Source organism: Castanea sativa, chromosome 2, assembly GCF_040712315.1.
Source record: "Castanea sativa cultivar Marrone di Chiusa Pesio chromosome 2, ASM4071231v1".
NCBI lineage: Eukaryota > Viridiplantae > Streptophyta > Magnoliopsida > Fagales > Fagaceae > Castanea > Castanea sativa.
The window spans coordinates 6,565,051-6,583,567 of NC_134014.1; the positions used below are offsets into that span (position 1 = coordinate 6,565,051).

Here is an 18,517-nt window from a genome sequence, read left to right on the forward strand (position 1 = left end):
GGGGACAAATTCGTAAAATAAAACTTTACATTTTAAAACCTCTCATTAAACCCATGTTCTCAGCAATTTACAATCTCCTTATCTTTTATCATTTTTTAAATATTTAAATAGACATACTCTATTTTCCCCTCCATTTTTTTTTTATCATTTTTTAAATTTAAGTGGACGCACTCCATTTTCTCTTCTTGCTTCTTTTACGGTCTCTTTTATTTTGATAAAAAAAAATCCCTATAAGCATTCAACAAACACAAATTCACCAGAGATTTTCAGTGCACAAGAGTCGATCTAAAGGTATGTTACTTAATATAAAACTTGATTCCATTATGTAAAACTTAAACATCTCACACCTCTTGATTCCATTATGTTTCTTAACCCTCTTAAGTCTTAACACATATATCAAATTTTGTATTAATTGAATGTTATATTTTCTATATGATCTATAAAATTATTTTTTATGCATAATTTTAGACTGCAAAAACTTGCAATTTAAACAATTGACGGATGACATAATTATTGATACTTGATTTTTTAGAAATTTTGTAAACATAAAGGATATAAGAAAAAAAATGTAATCGAATAGTAGATTTATTAAAATTCACATTCAATAATATAAAAAAATATTGAGTAATGTTGCAGCCTTGAGCTACAACTAAGTTTGTAGCCATTTTTTTTTTGGAGAAACAGTCTGGTACTTTCATTAAACAAATGCCAAATCAGCCTGGAAAATAGCAAGTAGATGTTGAAGAACATCCTCTATCCGCACCGAAAAACTCTTGACATGATTAGCATGTTTAGAGATGTTATGAGCTACAAATTTCAGGAAGCTCGAGGTATTGATGGGCAAAGGTCTGACTAGTTTTAGTGATTCAAACCATTAGCTAAAGAAAAATTAAGCACATAATAATTTTTATAATTGCTTTTAGGATAAAGTTTAATTACAAAATTGATAGTAGCTTTAAGCTACAATCTTACTAAATAAAATAAATATTACTACATATTTTGAAAATATAATTGTTGAATTGCATATTCTTATGCTCTTAATACACATATCAAACTTTGTATCAATAGGATATTATTTACTATATGATTTATAAACTTATATTTTTATGTATAATTTTAAATTACAAAAACTTGCAAATTAAACAATATATTGATGACATAGCTATTAATTTTTAATTTTCTAGAAATTTTGCAAGCATGAAGAATATAAGAAGAAAATGTAATCCAATGGTGGATTTGTTAAAATTCACATTCAATAAAAAGATTTTGAGTAAGACTATAGCTAAACTTTGTCCTTATTTTTATATTTATATTTATACTTGCCATTTAAGGGGCTTCCCTGATTTGGAATTCTCATTTTGGAATTTGGATGCCTAAAATACTTTCAAATTTACCTGTTTATCTATACTACTATTTAAGGAGCTTCCCTTATTTGGTATCCTCAATTTAGATACCCAAAATATTTTCAAATTCATCTATTTGTATAGCTTATATAACAGGGTTAGACATGTAAAATTACTAATCTAAAACTCCTAAATTTTAACAAACTTAAAAAAAAAAAAATTGTTTTTCCTTCCGCCTCCACATTTTTCTCTCACATTAATAGTCAAGCACTAATCCCCACAAACATACATTTATTTTTTTAATTATTATTTTTTCTAATTGCCAAAATGAAATGGTCGGAAGTTGTGATCATTACATTTCCCCGCATTTCTCTCACAAGTTTGTAAGTCAAGTACTAATATAACTTCTTATTTTAAAAAATTAAAAATAAAACTAATTTTTGTCTAAAAAACGTACTCTTCTCTTTTCTAACTGCTAAAATGACATGGTCACAAGTTTTTATCATTAAACAGTTTAATATATTTTAAAATTTTAACACATTTTTTTTCCTAAAAATTAGCATACACTATCTCTATTTAGATATATCTCATTAACGTTTTACATATCTATTTAGTTTCTTTGCACATACTTTTGGATTGCCTAAACTTTTTACTCACTTGATCACCATCTTCAATTTTAGAAAGGTTTGTTTCCTTTGACATTGTTGAAATTATTAATCTGTTAGTTTGCATTTTTTTTTAATTCTTTACAAATCTCACTTTTTTTTTTTTTAATCTCTTTTTCAAGTCTAATTCCACATCAATTAAAAAAAAGTCTATTTCCCCAATTCTTTTGATCCCCACAATTTGTTTTTCTCACTTCATCACTATCTTTTTTTTTCCCAAAGAGGTATGTTTCCTATACAAGGAGTAAAGATGAGACTGTGAGGATTTGGGCTGCGTCTGGGTAAGTTGTTATTTTCTTTTTTCTTCTTCATTGTTTTTATTATAATTATTGATGATGCGAAGAAAATCAGTAGGCTGGATGCTTCGGACTGGAAAGGACTACTGGATCTTTCTACGGCCTGAAAAAGAAAGAAAAGCGTATCAAAGGCGACCGGGGCTGCCGGCCAAAAGTCCTCCGATGGCAAAGTTAGTTTTTTCCTCTAAGTTATTTGAGTTCCAACTTTTTTGGAGTAAAAACTGAACATACCTTGGGTTTGTCTGAAACAGCCTTTATATAGTGTTATCATAGGCGGTTACCAAAATTTGAACTTCTCCTGGCTTCAAGGAGAGATAGAAATCAAACGTAACTTGCATAACCGTCTGGAAGTTATGCTCTTGTTTCACAACGGATACCTGGCGGTTACGCGTGGGATAAGGGATTATCATATCTCATTTGGAGATTTTCCTAAGTGTGACACCCTCGTCCTTGAGTTCCTCAGTTGGGCGTGCTTTGTTTCACACGCGGGGGCTGCCTCGTCTAACGGGTGAATTTGCTCAAGACGAGGATGTCGACACTCTGGACGAGTGCATCACTCTGATGGTGCGTACCTCGTCTTGATCTCTTCTTCCCTGGACGAGGCACTTGTAGGTAAGTTTCTGAGGGTGTTTATGGTAGTAGGTGGGCTATGGACGACCTGTATGGACGACTTGGAGATGGGCTATATTATTCCCCTATCAATTATAATGATTATATTTCATTATATTAGTTCATTTGGTTGAAAGTGTACATTTCTCTTTTACATGATAGTTTAAAAATCAAACGTTAAAGAGAAACCATTACCACTAATGCAATTATGTTTATACTTAAGTACATATTGATTTTTTTTAGGGAGTTTCAACTTATCTTGATGATAGTTTTTATCATTAGATTAAGACACCAATAAGTTTTTAGTGTCGACGAAGATTAAATTTCAGATTTTTTATTCAATCATAAGAAAAATTATCAATTAAGTTAACAAGAATCTACAAGTACATATTGATTTGGTTTTGGTGTGTTCATTTTTTTCATTTTTAAGAGCTCGGTCTATACATATTTAAATAGAGGAAAAAAAATTCCTTATATGGTAAAAGAAAAGATAAAAAAGAGGTTAGCACAATGTATTGAGGAAAGTGGTCAAAAAAGAAAAGAATATCTCAGGACTACTTATAGGTGAGGTAGCTGTCAACATCTGATGAAAAACGTGCCGTCACAAACAAGCAAACAAAGATAAGAAGCAGCTGAGGCTGAGTGTGTAGTAGCTGTTATTATCGTTTAGTTACATGCATAATAATAACAACAACAACAATAATAATAATAATAATACGATTTCGTTTTAAACTATATAACCAAATACATATACCCGTTCAAAAACAATCCAAATTCTCCAACACTTTTTAAGCTCACTCTCTAACAAATTCATTATTTTGAGTTCTTTAGACCATTGACCCTCTATTTGGTTTTAGGAGCAAATCTTGTCCTTATCATTATAATTATTGTATTTCATTTTATTAGTTCATTTGGTTGAAAGTGTACACTTATTTCTCTTTTACTTGATGGTTTAAAAATCAAACCTTAAGAGAAATCATTACCACTAACGTGATTGTGTTTATATTTAAGTACATATTTGTTAAGACATATGTGAAAATTGTTATGTACATATGTCATTTAGAATTGGATAATCTTTTGACAAAACGCGTTTTACTTGTAATTGAGTAGATCTTGAATGGTTTAAATTTTCAAGCAACTTTGTGTTCAAGTCAAGAATTAAAGCCATGCAAATCTGTTCAAGAAATAAGTGAAGAAGTGCTGTATTTTAAAACTCGACGGATAGTTTGATAGATTGAATCTATAGAGGTTTAAAATAAACTTTTTTCCCGAAACTTGACAGTAACTCGATAGATATCCTATCTATTGAAATTTACAAAAATCAGATTTCCAGATCTATTTTTCACGCATATCCAAGCTATTTGTGTAGAGTTTATTTTCTCACAACTCTAGACATATATACAGATTATTTTAATGGCTGTCTTAGGGTTGTTGCACTTGTTGTTACATGCATATTGTTACCGGAGACAATTTGCTCTAATTCATCTTTTAAGGGAAGAAGTTGTTGCATTTGTACGTCGTAGGGTTTTGTAACCAAGGAACTTCTTGATTTTCATCGTGTGGATGAATTGAAGAACTTTGTAGCCAGCATTATTCTCAAGTTGGTGTGTAAGCCGAGTACTGGGATCCGCACATCGATTGGTTAGTCACATACTGGGAGCCGTGCATTGAAGGGAGAGATTGTTACTACATTACAAGTCTAATTGTGTATTGGGATAATGGTTCAACTCAAGGGCGGAGGGAAGGGGGGGCAGGTGCCCCCCCCTGAACTTTCAATTTTTTTTTTTATTGATAATGATAATGTATTGAATTGAAATGTCTTATTTACCCCTACACAAAAGACAAAAAAACTTTTCTATTTATTGGGAACAAACAGCTACATGGTTCAGAACTCAACAGCTTTAACTAATAGAACTCTAAAACTACTATAAATTTATATTGGTCCCACTTAGTAATGATTAAAAGGAAAAAAAAAAAAAAAAAAAACCTACTGCTAATGCTATATGCCAATATGGAATAGGAATCACACCAGCCTAATACTAATAAAACTTTTTTTGTTTTTTATTGGAGTACTAATACTAATATTAATAGAACTCTGAAAAAAAAAAAAAGTGTATATCTAATACAGTATAAAGCACGCCTCCCATAAAAAAAAAAAAAAAGTTTTTTGGATTTTTTTTAAAATTAAGTAAGGGGAGAATAATTAATTTTTTCATAATTTGTAATTTTGTTAATATAATAAGGGTAAATTTAATAATTCATTTGGTTCAGCACTTCTAAACTCTGCCCTCCCTCAAAATCTCTCCAATTTTGGGGAATTAAAAATGAGGGGTTAGAACTCATCCAAACCCTCCCAAATCTCTCCCCCTCATTTCTTAAAAAATATTCAAATAAGGTAATTTAACTTACTCTCCCTCTCTTTACTCTACTTTCTTGTACTCACCTTCCATCCAAACAAGCTATTAGAGTTTCTGTTGAGTTTTTAAAAGCATTCAAGCAGAGTTTTTAAAAGCATTCAAGTCATTGAGTCACATTTAAATATTTACAGATATATTGCATACTCTTAATATTCATATTTAAATTTTTTAAGATTAGTTTTTTACTTTCAATTTTATCTTTTAATCTTGTCCCTCCTGACCTAAATTCTTGGCTCCGCCACTGGTTCAACTGTAGGTTGGTATAAGATACTGAGATTCTTTTACTTGTAACCACTTGTTTTGATAAAAGTGGATCCTCGAGAGTGATGACTTTAAATTTGTCTGGTGGAGTTTTGCCTTGGTGGTTTTCCCAATTCGTAAACAAATCACTCATGTCAAATTTAATTTTCGCTGCATTTAGTTATTTGGTGATTTGTTTGTGTTATCACGCGTATTGCATGTTAAATTGACTTAATTAATTCACTTGGCTAATTAATTGGTTAATTTACCTAAGGGGTCAATACATTTTTAGCCTATCAATATTGGTTTTTTTTTTTTGGAGAGAGTTTCAACCTATCTGGATGATAATTCTTTGTCATCATATCAAAACACCGATCAGTTTTTGGGTAGACGGGGATTGAATTCTAGATTTTTTATTTAACTATCAGAGACTTTACCAGTTAAATTAACAGAAATCTGCAAGTACTTATTGATTTGGTTTGGTGTGTTCATTTTTTTCATTTTTAAGAGCTCAGTCTATACACATTTAAATAGTTAAAAAAAATCCTTATAAGGTAAAGAAAAAAAAAAAAAGAAAAAAAAGAAAAGAAGAAAAAGGTTAGCACAAGGTATTGAGGAAAGAGGTCAAAAAAGAAAAGAATATCTCAGCAGGACTACTCTATAGGTGAGGTAGCTGTGCCTGTCAACATCTGATCCGATGAAAAATCAAAAACGTGCCGTCACGAACAAACCAACAAACAAACAAACAAACAAAGATAAGAAGCAACTGAGTTGCTGAGTGTGTAGTAACTGTTATTATCGTTTAGTTACAAAACGATTTCGTTTTAAAACTATATATAACCAAACACATATACCCCATTTCAAAAAAAAAATCCAAATTCGCCACCACCTTCCTTTTCTCAACACACACACACACTCACTACTCTTTTAGTATTTTTTTTTTTTGGTTGTATTCGTCTCCATCACCATCACATCGGAAAACCATGTCCGGCGGCGGCGGCGGCGGCGGTGGTTGTAGCATCAGAGCCATCTGGATCCTCAACAGCCTCGACGCCGTCGTTTTCTCCAGGTACGCGTCACATTCTATATACCTAACTAAGCTTTTGTTTATTTCGCTCTGTTTTTTCTTCGTTAATGCTTACATTCTCAAATTCGATTATTGTGTCTCATTTTCTTCTTCGTTTGCTGTACTAATCGATTTGACTCCTCTTCTTGCCGAGTCCATTTCAAATTTAGGGTTTTTCTGACTAGTTCGTTGTTGATTCGCCGTTTTTATATGTTTATATAAAAAATGAATCTAGACCTATTTCTTTTATTATTATTTTTTTGTAAAATGCTTTTCTTGTTTTCAGTAGTGAAAATTTGCGTTTTACTTTAGCTTTTTCGCACTTCCGAATTGGCTTTGCTATGCAATTATTACTAAAACTTTTGTATTTGTGTCCCTGATTTTATGAAAGGATTAGGATTCGAAAATTTAGTTTCGGGGAAAAAAGAAGAAGAAATTTAGATCACAGATATGGTTGCGTTGATAAATACAATACGAACAGTGTTATCTTTCCTATGGATAATTTTATAGTTCATTTTTGATAGGTAATATGAACATCGTGTTCACGACGATGATGAACACTTGGGACATGAAACAAATCCAAAAATCTCAAGAGCTAAAACTAACAGATTGTAAGAAACCAGAAATGGAAATACACCTAAGGATAATTTTATAGTTGGGGGATTTAAAGCCTGAAAGTCTTTGTTGGCCAATTGAGCTGCACGGCTAATTAGATTTAATGTAGTCATGTGTTTGGATTTAATTAGTGAACCTAATGTACATCATGTGAGGAAATTATAATAATTATATATCTATGTTTTGCCCATTTAGTTTTTGCATTTTCAAGTGCAGCCAAATGTTGCTTTTTAAGTAATATTCATTTTCTCTTTTGGTGATATTAGGAGGTTTCCGGTGGTTGAGAAGCGGTGGCGGACGGCTTGTAGGAGTGAGAATGAGAAAGTTACAGAGAATAGTCTTAGTTATTCTGTTTTTTCATTATTCCCCTCGGATTCAGAATTAGCTGCTGCATTTGTGGAGAGGAAGCAGAGGTTAGTTGAAAATTTCTTCCTTTTTTTTTTTTTTTCCTTGGCTGCGCTTGCTATAATTTTAGACTGATTGGTAAATAATTCCTCACCCAATAAGATAAGAAATGGGGTGGAGCCGTGGAGGATAAGGTTGTGAGTTCAAAATCCAACGTGCATGTGTAAACTTACCAATAAAAAATGGAAAAGAATAAAATCATACAGTTGCGTTGATTTGAGCAAGCTATGTGTTGAGAATGTATTAGTTATCATTGTTATTCATTGTCTTTCACAGTTGTGATTCTGGATTTTTTTTATTATCTTTCCTGTGTTAATTTATTATAGGTTAGTTCTTATTTTGATTTAGGGGTCCTTTTTTTTTTTTTGTTTAATGTGAAGTTCCTTTCTGATACCCTTCTGTCCTCTCTTTTCAAATTGGTATTTGCTACTAATTTTTTTGTGTCTATGTAGGGAGGGATCTGCTCGCGGGTTTGGCATACGCGTCAGGCAATCATCTGTAGGGTCTGATTCCTGGGTTGATGATCCAATTACCCGTCACATTATAGGCCTTTACATAAACAAGGAAGAGGAAGGAGATAATAATCTGCTGTGGCCTTTAATATTGCACATAAAGGGTAGTTATTGCATTCTCGTATTGCCTTTAGTCGAGCCTAGGCATGTGAAGGCATATGCAAGGTTATGTCAAAGATCTGATTGTGGAAATGCCGTTGGAGCAGATGAAAGTTTATCTTCCCTCCTACTTGATCTTCCGTCCATCACAGGGTATGGTAAGTTACTTGCAATGTTGTTCAGGAAAATATATCATACTAGAAGAAAATATATTGCAATTCTCCCATCCCCACTATTTTGAAGTTCACATTATATGCTTGCTAATTCTTCTCAGCTTCAAACTGGTTTTGAATTTATTGGGAAAGTCCTACCATTCTTGGTCTTCTTGAGTTTAACTTGTGAAGCAGCATTAGAATGTGTGGTGAAATGAGTGCATAAAAGAGGTCGTTCAGTTTCTGTTTTATCACTTCTAGGTTCTTTTTTTACTAAATCTGTTGTTTTGCATTTTCAATTATGAAAACATGTCCTATATAATTTGGGCTTACTCATGAGAGTGTATGGTTTTGAATACTTTTTTCTGGAATTAATCTGGTATTCTTGGCTTTTACCAATTTCTTTAAGGGTAAATGATTCACAGAAACAGTCCAAAAGGGGTGCAGCCCAAATTTGGTATGCTTGCCTTTTACCAAACTAAATGGTATATAAGCAGTTTCTTGTTTCTAATTTTACAGGGCATTCATGGTTGCACATGCTATTGGTGACATAGTTGCTGGCGATGCAGTAGAACCTGAGGTGCTTGTAAGTGCATCTCCATCTGTAGGAGGTTTGTTGGATTCGCTAACTGGCAGTATAGGGATATCTGGCATCTCCTCTAGGGCAAAACCTGTGGCCGCACCAGTTGCATCTTCCATCCCTTCAAGTACTGCTGTAACAGGAGCTGTTGCAGTGGATGCACCAAAGATTGGTTCAAGGCCTTTGGATAAAGATGCCCTTCGAACTTTCATAAGTAGTTCAATGCCCTTTGGTTGGTACTCTTTATTATGGTATTTCTCATCTCAGATTTCTTAGTTATAATTTTCTGTGTCAACTTGTGTTTACCTAATTCAGGTTAATTTCTTATGTCCTTTATCTTATAAATAGGTACACCTTTGGACCTTAGCTATTCCAATATATCTGCTATCAAGGTTAATGGCTTTTCTTCATCAGATCTGCCTCCAGCTGATCTTAAGCAACCAGCGTGGAAGCCATATCTTTACAAAGGAAAGCAGAGAATGCTATTCACAATTCATGAGACTGTTCATGCTGCCATGTATGATCGAGATGAGATTCCAGATAATATATCAGTTTCTGGTCAAATAAACTGTCGAGCAGAATTAGAAGGATTGCCTGATGTCTCATTCCCCTTAACAGGGTTGAACGCAGCTCATGTTGAGGTCTTATCATTTCATCCTTGTGCTCAAGTGTCTGAACGTGGTGTGGATAAGCAGGCTGTGATGTTTTCACCTCCTTTGGGTAATTTTATTTTACTACGTTATCAGGCTAGTTGTGGCCATGGACCTCCCATTAAGGGATTTTACCAATTGTCAATGGTCTCTGAGGATAAAGGTGCGTTTTTGTTCAAGTTACGCCTTATGGAAGGTTATAAGTCTCCTCTTACGATGGAGTTCTGTACTGTAAGCATGCCTTTTCCTAAAAGAAGGGTTGTGTCCTTTGATGGGACTCCTTCAATTGGAACAGTGTCAACTACAGAGCACTCTGTTGAATGGAAAATTGTATCTAGTGGTCGTGGCCTTTCTGGAAAAAGTATTGAGGCAACCTTCCCTGGAACTGTTAATTTTGCACCATGGCAAACCCAAAGATTACCTTCCTCTAGGTCATTTTTGGGAAGTATAGCTGATGAAGATAGTGATGTTGAGACAGAGAATTCTAATAATATGGTAAACATGGAGGAATTCATAATGGAGAAATTGATCAATGATCTTCCTCCAGTTGATCTAGAGGAGCCATTTTGCTGGCAGGCATACAATTATGCTAAAGTATGTGCTTCTTTTTCTTCTAGCTTTTAGTTGGAGATATTGTTAATGCACAGATAAATATCTTATGAACATATGGAACTTTGCTTTCTGTCCTTTCCTTATAATATGGCAATGTAAAGTTATATTTATCCCTAGGCAATTCCACTGTCATTGTTCAATGTGTTTAATCAAATCACAGAAACACATTTATTCCATTTGGTGAAGATATTGCTGTTACCATCATAATTTTCAAGTCTCCCATATCTATGCATTAACTCCAAAAAAACTTGTCCCTTCCAGTGAAATATATTTCTCTGGGGCTATCTTTGCTTAAAGCAGTTTTGGTATACTAAAGTGAAATTATCTTTCTATTATCACTCTTTTGGTACTTTCCAAAATTATTAAAGAAGAAAGGAGCCAAGAGCCTTGTACCTTAATTGGCACTTATTGGTGTTTCCAATGGAAACATCCAGGGTTTAAATCCCCCCTCCTCCAACTTTCGAATTATTTGAAAAAAAATAAATAAATAAAAGAAAAAGAAGAAAGGAAGAAATAGAAGTTCAGAATAAGTAGATAAACATTTGGAATTTTTCTTCTCCATCCTTTTGGATTCTTTGATGCTATACGTGTTACCACACTTTGTATAAGCTATTGGAAATTTGGCTCATGTTCTAATTGTCCAAAAATGGGAGTTATGATTCTTCTATTTTATTATTGCTGCCTTAGTAACAACTCCTGTTTTTTTTTTGTGTTCTTTTTTCTCCCACAAAATCATCTGATCTTTATGACTTCCTTAATCATGTGGTTTTGATTAATCAGAACTCCATTTGGATCTGTGTTTTCCTCTTCTTTTTGTTTTTTATTATCCTGTTGTAGTATGTGTGTGGTCCTTGTCCATGCTTATCATGTGGAAATAAAATGTGTGCATAAGATTGCTGAAGAATTTAATTAGATTGATGGTATAGATCTATACTTTGTGGTGAGTTTAGTACGTCCTTTGACACTGAAGTTTTGGCTTCATCCTGAATGGGCATGTGCTGATGCATGATTACAGGTATCTTTCAAGATTGCTGGGGCATCGTTGTCTGGGATGTCAGTTGATCCTAAATCAGTAAGTTTGTGGTTCCTCTTATTCTCCTCTTTTGGGGTTCTTCTAATTTATCTTCTTCTTTCTTCATCTCTTCCCCCCCCCCCCCCCCCCAAAAAAAAAAAAAATCACCTGAAAAGTGAAAGCCCTTTGCTATATCATATATTCAGAGCTTGCCTGTGCTGTTACAACAGAAACCAGGTCATCCTGGATTTTCAGATTTAATTATATTTTTCAAACTGACTTTGCTATATCATTACCTTTTTCTTTGCTAATACAAGAGAATCAGAACATCCTAGATTTTCTGTTTAAATTCTATAGAAGTCTTTTCAAAGCATTTTTTCAACGCTACTTTCTGTGTTTGTTATTGTTCCTGTTGAGATAACACCCCCCCCCCCCCAACCCAAAAAAAAGCAAACATTCTATGTCTGGTTTGCCATTGATGAAGCTTTTCTATTGAATATGCGGTTGCCTTCTATAAAGTATGTCATTCTTTGTCTGTAGTGACTACTATTTTATTAAAAGAGGGTGTCAATTATCACTCTCTGAATATTGTGGAAGCTTTTTAACTCAAAGAAGTCTTTACTGCACTTGATTCCACACCTTCCCTCAATGCTATGTATAAATTTCGGTATTTACATGCATTCTCTTTAATTTATTAAATATGTATGACTAGCTTTCAACATGGTTTTGATTTTGTGTTCTAAACTCTATTTAATCTTCCACCTCTCTCAAAAAAAATTCCCCTTTCTTGTCAATATATTTATATTTAAGAGGTTCTACTTAGCTTATTAGGAGGCTCCTTTTTTCCCCTTCTGCCTTTCTTGTAATTATTTGTGCTGTATGCAGGTAAGCATCTATCCAGCTGTTAAAGCACCTGTGGAATTTTCAACTCAGGTGGGTGTTTTCTTCAGACTCTTTATAGTAATTGTTTGTGCTCTTTTAAAGCTTGACAGGACTTTTTTTTTTGGGTTAATAATTTAAGTAAGCTTGCTAGAGTTTTTTTTTTATTTATACAATTGGAGCTGTCATATTGTAATTGTGAAGATGTTCTTGATTTCCCATTACATTGCTACAAAAAAAAAAAAAATGGGGATGTAGTTTAAGTAGAACATCTAGCAGCTGCAAGTACTGGTGAACTGAATTAACTTGGTTATGTGGCCAAAGTAGCAGATCTTATCTTCTGTGACTTTCAGCAAGGTTGCATTGAGTTAGTGAGCTGTGCCGCTTAAAGTCTGAAGAGTTAAAAAAGAGAAATATCCAAATCAGAAAATTTAATTTTCAGTGTAACCTAAATTTCCTTGTAACAGCTCCTGCTTACACAGACATCCACATAATAATATTTTCGGAAGATTTGTTCTCCACTTTACTTGGCATTGAAGTTTGATGAAATATTATACTTGATTTACTCAGGACCTTGTTTTGACATGCATGAAATATAATTCTACAATACTTTCCTTGATACAGACCACTGAGTTACTGAACTGCTTGTATGCTTAGAAAAGTTCCTAAATGGCTCTCATTAAATTAAATAATTGAACTAAAGTCCTAAATGAATTAGCCAAACTCTTTTTGTTTTTGCATCCAGAAGTCACTTGTCAACTTTGGTTGCATTAATAGCTATTAGCATAAACATTCATCCAGAGGTGGTTTATTAGTTTGTTATGATTGGTCATGTCATGGATGGTGTTCTAAATTTTATGGTTGTGGATAGCAGCTTTGATTTTCCTCTCTTCCCTTTCAATTTTTTGGTTTTGTTGTTCAACTTGTTCATATTCATATGGTAGACCGTGTATTGTTTTAATTCTCTTTACAAAATATCTGAAACATCGGAATGAATTCCTCCAGCACTGGTTCTTGTTGCTAATGCCAACTATAAGACATTGTTTAATTTTGCAATTTGATAGTCTTATCTGTATATCTGTCTTTTTCACTCATTTATTTGTTTGTCAATAGGTTACTTCTGGGGATTATATTTTGTGGAACACATTGGGTAAGTGCCCATCTGCTGCAGCAGAGAAAGTATAGTTAAAAGATGGCAACTCAGAAATGTAAGAAGTTTTCATTTTCTAGTCAACTATAGCCTGATCTTGTATTTTGAAGTCTCGTGTGAGCTGAGCAAGAGACTAGTTTGCCATGTCCATCTGTTGATGGCTGCATTCTGAAGCTTAATGAGCCTCAATCATTGTTTTTAGAGATGAATTGAGAGAGAAGAGTTAAACACGATGGGCGGGTCAAGATTTTGGTCTGATATGTTATGAAATGGATGAATTGCAGACATTTTAGTAATATCCTTGTTTTATGTTGGGATTGAGACACGATGAGTTGAAGATATTAACTGTGGTAACATAGGGCAATCTACGTAGACAAGCTGACATGTGCTCCCTTCTATTTGTTTGTTTATTGTATTGATAGACGTGTGCTGTAATTTTTTATGCTCGATACTGTTTTGGGTGAATGCAAAAATGTAATTTATATTTTAGTAAAATTCAATGGCTTGAACTCATACAACTTGAAATCTATTATTAACTCCTTAGTGTTGGTAAAGTGTGGGGCACGGTTAAGCGAAAACGCCTCTTGGAGCCTAGGCACAAAGCACAAGTGCGCACCAAGTTGATGTGAAGCACACATTTAAAAAAAAAAAATTTGATAAATTTGAAAATAATTATTAATGGACAATACAACAATCAAGTGATCAAATAATCATGTAAATTGATGTAAAATAATTTTTGTAATTCATATGAAAGTTATAGTAGCCCATCTTTTTGCAATTTTACCACAAATATTGCAAGTCAAGTCATTTTTATTTTTTGGATAAGCTAAATGAATACTTTTGTCAATATCCTTTCTTAAATCTTAGGACTCCATAACATTAAATTTTATATACCAAATTAATAATTTATATCAATAGTGTTAAGATACTATGGCTACAATTAAGTTTTGGTATATTTTTTTGAAAATTAAAAAAGTACAAATAAAATGTCTAAAGTGTGCTTCTTTAAATACACCTAGCTTTAGAGGCGAGAGGTGCTGGCGCTTTGCGCTTTTACCAACACTGTGACTCCCTGGAGTTGGTTGGTTTGCTGAGTTCGGTTCACAGCATGGTTAATACCTTGTACTCAGCAATGTATGATAGTGGTCGCATTTCATTTGTTCCCTTGAAATTGTGTTACTCAAGACGGTAAAACTGTGTTAGTCAATCAATGGTGGAACTTTGTGCAGTGGTGGTGATGATGGTGAGAACTCAATTGAAGGGCCTGGTGCCTGGAAATCCCACTCTTTTATAGGCTAAATACTTGCTGGTGCATGCTTCTTGAGTGGCCTGCAAATCGTTTAATGCTCAATAAATTGAACATTGCTCCAAGTGAAGTAACAGGTTTGGTAAGTACAGTTTCTTAGGTTCACCAGTTAAATGTAGTCATTGGTTAATCAATACAGTATAAACGATGTTCTTTTCTCTCAAGGACAATTAAATTCAATTGTGTTAAATTCAATTTTGTTAAATTCAATTGTGTGGCTTATTGGCAAATATAATCACATTATTAAATTTAATCAATTTTATATATAACACTTAAAAGGAATTATCATACTTAATATTTATCCTGCAACATAAGCAAAGATATAAAGCTGAATTGTAAAGCTTGAATATTATATGCAAGTACAAGAGTTATGTCCTAATGAAGTCTGGACTTATGTCCACTTAAAAAAAAAAAAATTGAAACCAAATTAGCCTATTTACTCTTTTTATAATCCCAAAGTCATAAAATTAATAGGATCCATTAGAAGTTCGTTTCTGATCCAAGAAGCTCTTTTCATGAACAATCTTTGTTTGTGTCTGTATTCTAGCTGTAAATTGTTACATAAATAACCATTTTGTCAATTCTTCATCATGGTTTACAATATCCGAAACACCACCACTCAAACTTAGCGTTGAAAACAAAGAACAAAAAACAAAAAGTATGAATGAAAATTAAACATTGAAACTATCCTCCCTTATCTATGCCATCAAAGGACTAACTTCATTTTCATGAGCCCATGTAAGAACACCAAAGCCAGAAAGAAACCTAACACCCCCTCCTAGTTAGCCCTCTGTCCCCCTTTTTGGAACAAAGCCTCCTTTGTTTTGTTTCTTTTTTTTTGCTACGCAGCAATTACAAAGATTGTTACTCAAACTTGACATATTCTAATGTTGCATCTAAGGTTCAAATCTTTCACCCCAAAACTATTGAATGGATGAAAAAAAAAAAAAAAAGTGAAATCTATACGTACTTGCAAGACTGCTTCACCCATCTCAATTTCTTCTGTGTCATTCTTCTAACGACTGCTTAGATGAACGGTATAGATCATACGGTTTCCAAAGGTGATCAATGTTACATGGCTTCCTAGAATCTAATCTCAACCATGGCTTACCTTTACCACTCCAATGTAAGAGACTAATAGGACCAGGATGAAGGTTCCTACATTTGCCTTTAAAATTATCACCACCTAACCCATGTTGATTCCATCTATGATCAACAGCCTTGATATTCCCAGCCAAAACAAGCAAGAAAGGTGGCAAAGAACCCAAATGATATATCCTCTTGTTCTTTTGCACAGCCATCCATTCCTCAACTTTCTGTGTATACTCTCCTTTTCTCCATTTATCCACATCCATCACCATCACTCCTGTGTTGAAATAACAAGGATTTCTTCCATGAAAAGTCTTTGAAAATTCTGGGTCTGACCAAAAATCATCAGTGAAATACTGTGTGAAATTTGCATGGCAATATTCTGGTGCAGCCACAACTTTATCTTCCATGTCCACATCCCATAGCTTTGCAATATCATCCACCACAACAATGTCAGAATCTAAATATATAACCCGTCCCACATTGGACGGAATAATATCAGCAAGGTATATTCTTGCATAATTTAGAGGCTGATCCAAAGCTTGCCTAATAGACTTGGAAATTTTCCCATGAACAAGGTTTGAGTCAAACCTATATATCTTGAAGTTTAGGTAAGGAAAGGTTGATTTAATTGCTGAAAACAGATCAGCTTCAGAGTGTGCAGAGAGGAAATAGAAGGAGAGGTTTTCGGGGCATGTGGAGTGTTGTAATATTGATAGAACCGCAGCCATGGTACCACGAATGTAATTTGCATCAAGGGTCATGGCTACATGGATATGTTTTTGGTCTTCGGAACCACATTCATCTCCATTGCGAAAGGCTGGGGCTTCGCGGAAGACGGGGAGGTTGGGAGAGGGTTTGATCACAACGCCGACGCGGATGGCAAGAGAGGTGGTGGTGAGGTAGAGGAGCAGGATTGACAGGAGGCCAATGAGTCGAGGTAGGAGAGAAGAGGAGCTCCTCAAGGCCATCCTGCCTTCGGAAATGTTTTTATTATTTTTTTTTCAAACTTTTTTTTTGGGGTATTTGGAAGGTTAAATCATAGAAGAAATTTAAGAAAAGAAGCCATATTGGAAAAGGGTTGAAGCTTGAGGAAGAGATTGTAGACAGTTTGATGGTTAAGGTAAGAGAGAGAAAGAGAAGGGAGATATTGTAGGGGAGAGAAAAAAGGTCGGAGTTTCTTAATACTAACATTACCAGTTTAGAAATGGGTTCTAGACTTTTAGTTAACTCAACAGGTCAAATTGTTTATCTCTTGAATTAGAGATTTGGGATTTGATTATTGTCTATACCAAAAAATTAATTAATATTTTAATATAATAATTAAGAGTAATTATTAGGAGCTAATACCATAAATTAAAACTATTACTTAAAAAAAAAATACATTACTAGTTTAGAAACATTTTTTAAAACGAGAAAAAATAACTATAAGGGGTTATTTGCCTTTTACCTTTTCACGAGTATTTTCAGTTCCATAAGGAAAGGGAAATTGAATTTAACGAGACTCTATTTTAATAACGCGTTGATGGTTGAACCGTTGAAGAAATTCTAAGGAGGTGCTGGCATGCATGGGAAAGTTCATTGCTTTAAAGCTTAGGTTGATATAGATAATAACCAGAAACAAGTAAAACAAAAATTGGGTTTCTTTCATGTTAAAAAAAAAACATGTTGGTTCCTTTTAGTTTTATCATTTGGGGAAGGGAGAAAAAAATAATAAAAAGCTGTTGTAGGAGATATACTAGTCTTGTTCAAATGTTTTTCCCCCCTTTTTTTTGTTGGTAAAATTAAGACATAATTAAATGGTCAAATTATTAACAGTTTGTCTTGTGAAAAATTCCAATGCTTAAATCATATCACTTGACTTATTGTTGTAGTTCCTTAATAAATAGAAAACTCATGCATAGAATCTGAGACTCTTTTCTCATTCTTTTGACTGAGGTCTAGAGATAAATCCTTTTAAAAGAAGAAGAAGAAGAAGAAGATGAAGAAGGTTCTAGAAGAAAACATGTTTTTTTAAGTTTAGACTTAAGACAGATTGACTACCATTTCTCCGTTTATTTTTCGATAAATTTAAGTGAAATTTAAAGTAGTCCTTTCCAAAACTAGCATTTTCTTTTTCTATTTTTCTCTCCACACCCTTTCCCAAAAAAAAAAAAAAAAAAACACCTTTATGGTGGAGCTAGCTGAGTGGGAAACATAATTGGGTCTTTACTAATTATTGGATTTTGTTTTCTTATAATGAGATAAATGTGATCCAAATAATATACCTAAGGGTTAATTAGAATGTTATGGTTATATTTGGTAGTAGGTCTTGGTATACCATGTTTCTATTGAAATATTGTGCCCTATCCTAATGTGAGGCAATGTGTTGGATTTTAAACAAGGACGGACTTAGGATTTCGAGTTAGAGGGACCGAAGTATAAGTAAAAAAAAAATGATGAAATTCAAATAAGCATATATATTTAGTATTAACAAACTATCAACAAATAAAAATACATAAATTTTTTGTTTCATAATATATTATAATGCAATCATCTACTAATAAAGACAAAAATAGAAAACTTCATTGTTTCTTACTATATTAGAGCATTTGCATCAATTTCTATCTATTTTAGCATAATAACCTACCTTTTATTTTATATACTCACTATTATTTATTGTACACTACATTTCATTAGAATACTATTTCCTTATTAATTTTTTATTATTATCTCAAATCATCTCTCTCTTCCTCAACCAAAAACCATTGTCCCCAATCTAAATAATTTCTAAAACATTCATCTGTATAACAACTACAATTGTGTAAATTTTCCCAATCA

General features: G+C 33.3%; 2 protein-coding genes across 2 annotated transcripts; one reads left to right on the plus strand and one right to left on the minus strand.

The window, feature by feature from the left end:
- The first annotated feature begins 6,432 nt into the window (after positions 1–6,432).
- LOC142624457 (AP-5 complex subunit mu) lies at positions 6,433–13,797 on the plus strand. The gene is made up of 8 exons (XM_075798026.1): positions 6,433–6,639; positions 7,518–7,664; positions 8,109–8,420; positions 8,939–9,231; positions 9,348–10,243; positions 11,277–11,333; positions 12,159–12,206; positions 13,266–13,797. The coding sequence occupies exons 1-8, from the start codon at positions 6,554–6,556 to the stop codon at positions 13,335–13,337; spliced, it is 1,911 nt and encodes a 636-aa protein (XP_075654141.1). The 5' UTR covers positions 6,433–6,553; the 3' UTR covers positions 13,338–13,797.
- Positions 13,798–15,615: 1,818 nt separating this feature from the next.
- Positions 15,616–16,668, minus strand: LOC142624458 (putative galacturonosyltransferase-like 4). Its single transcript, XM_075798027.1, has one exon. The coding sequence runs from the start codon at positions 16,666–16,668 to the stop codon at positions 15,616–15,618; it is 1,053 nt and encodes a 350-aa protein (XP_075654142.1).
- Between the last annotated feature and the right edge of the window lie 1,849 nt (positions 16,669–18,517).

Bases quoted from the DNA above. Each gene is read 5' to 3' on its own strand.
- LOC142624458 (XM_075798027.1), bottom strand. From the start codon at position 16,668: ATGGCCTTGAGGAGCTCCTCTTCTCTCCTACCTCGACTCATTGGCCTC.
- LOC142624457 (XM_075798026.1), top strand. From the start codon at position 6,554: ATGTCCGGCGGCGGCGGCGGCGGCGGTGGTTGTAGCATCAGAGCCATC. The intron at 9,232-9,347 runs GTTGGTACTCTT...TCTTATAAATAG, and splicing joins AAGTAGTTCAATGCCCTTTG to GTACACCTTTGGACCTTAGC. The intron at 10,244-11,276 runs GTATGTGCTTCT...GCATGATTACAG, and splicing joins AGGCATACAATTATGCTAAA to GTATCTTTCAAGATTGCTGG.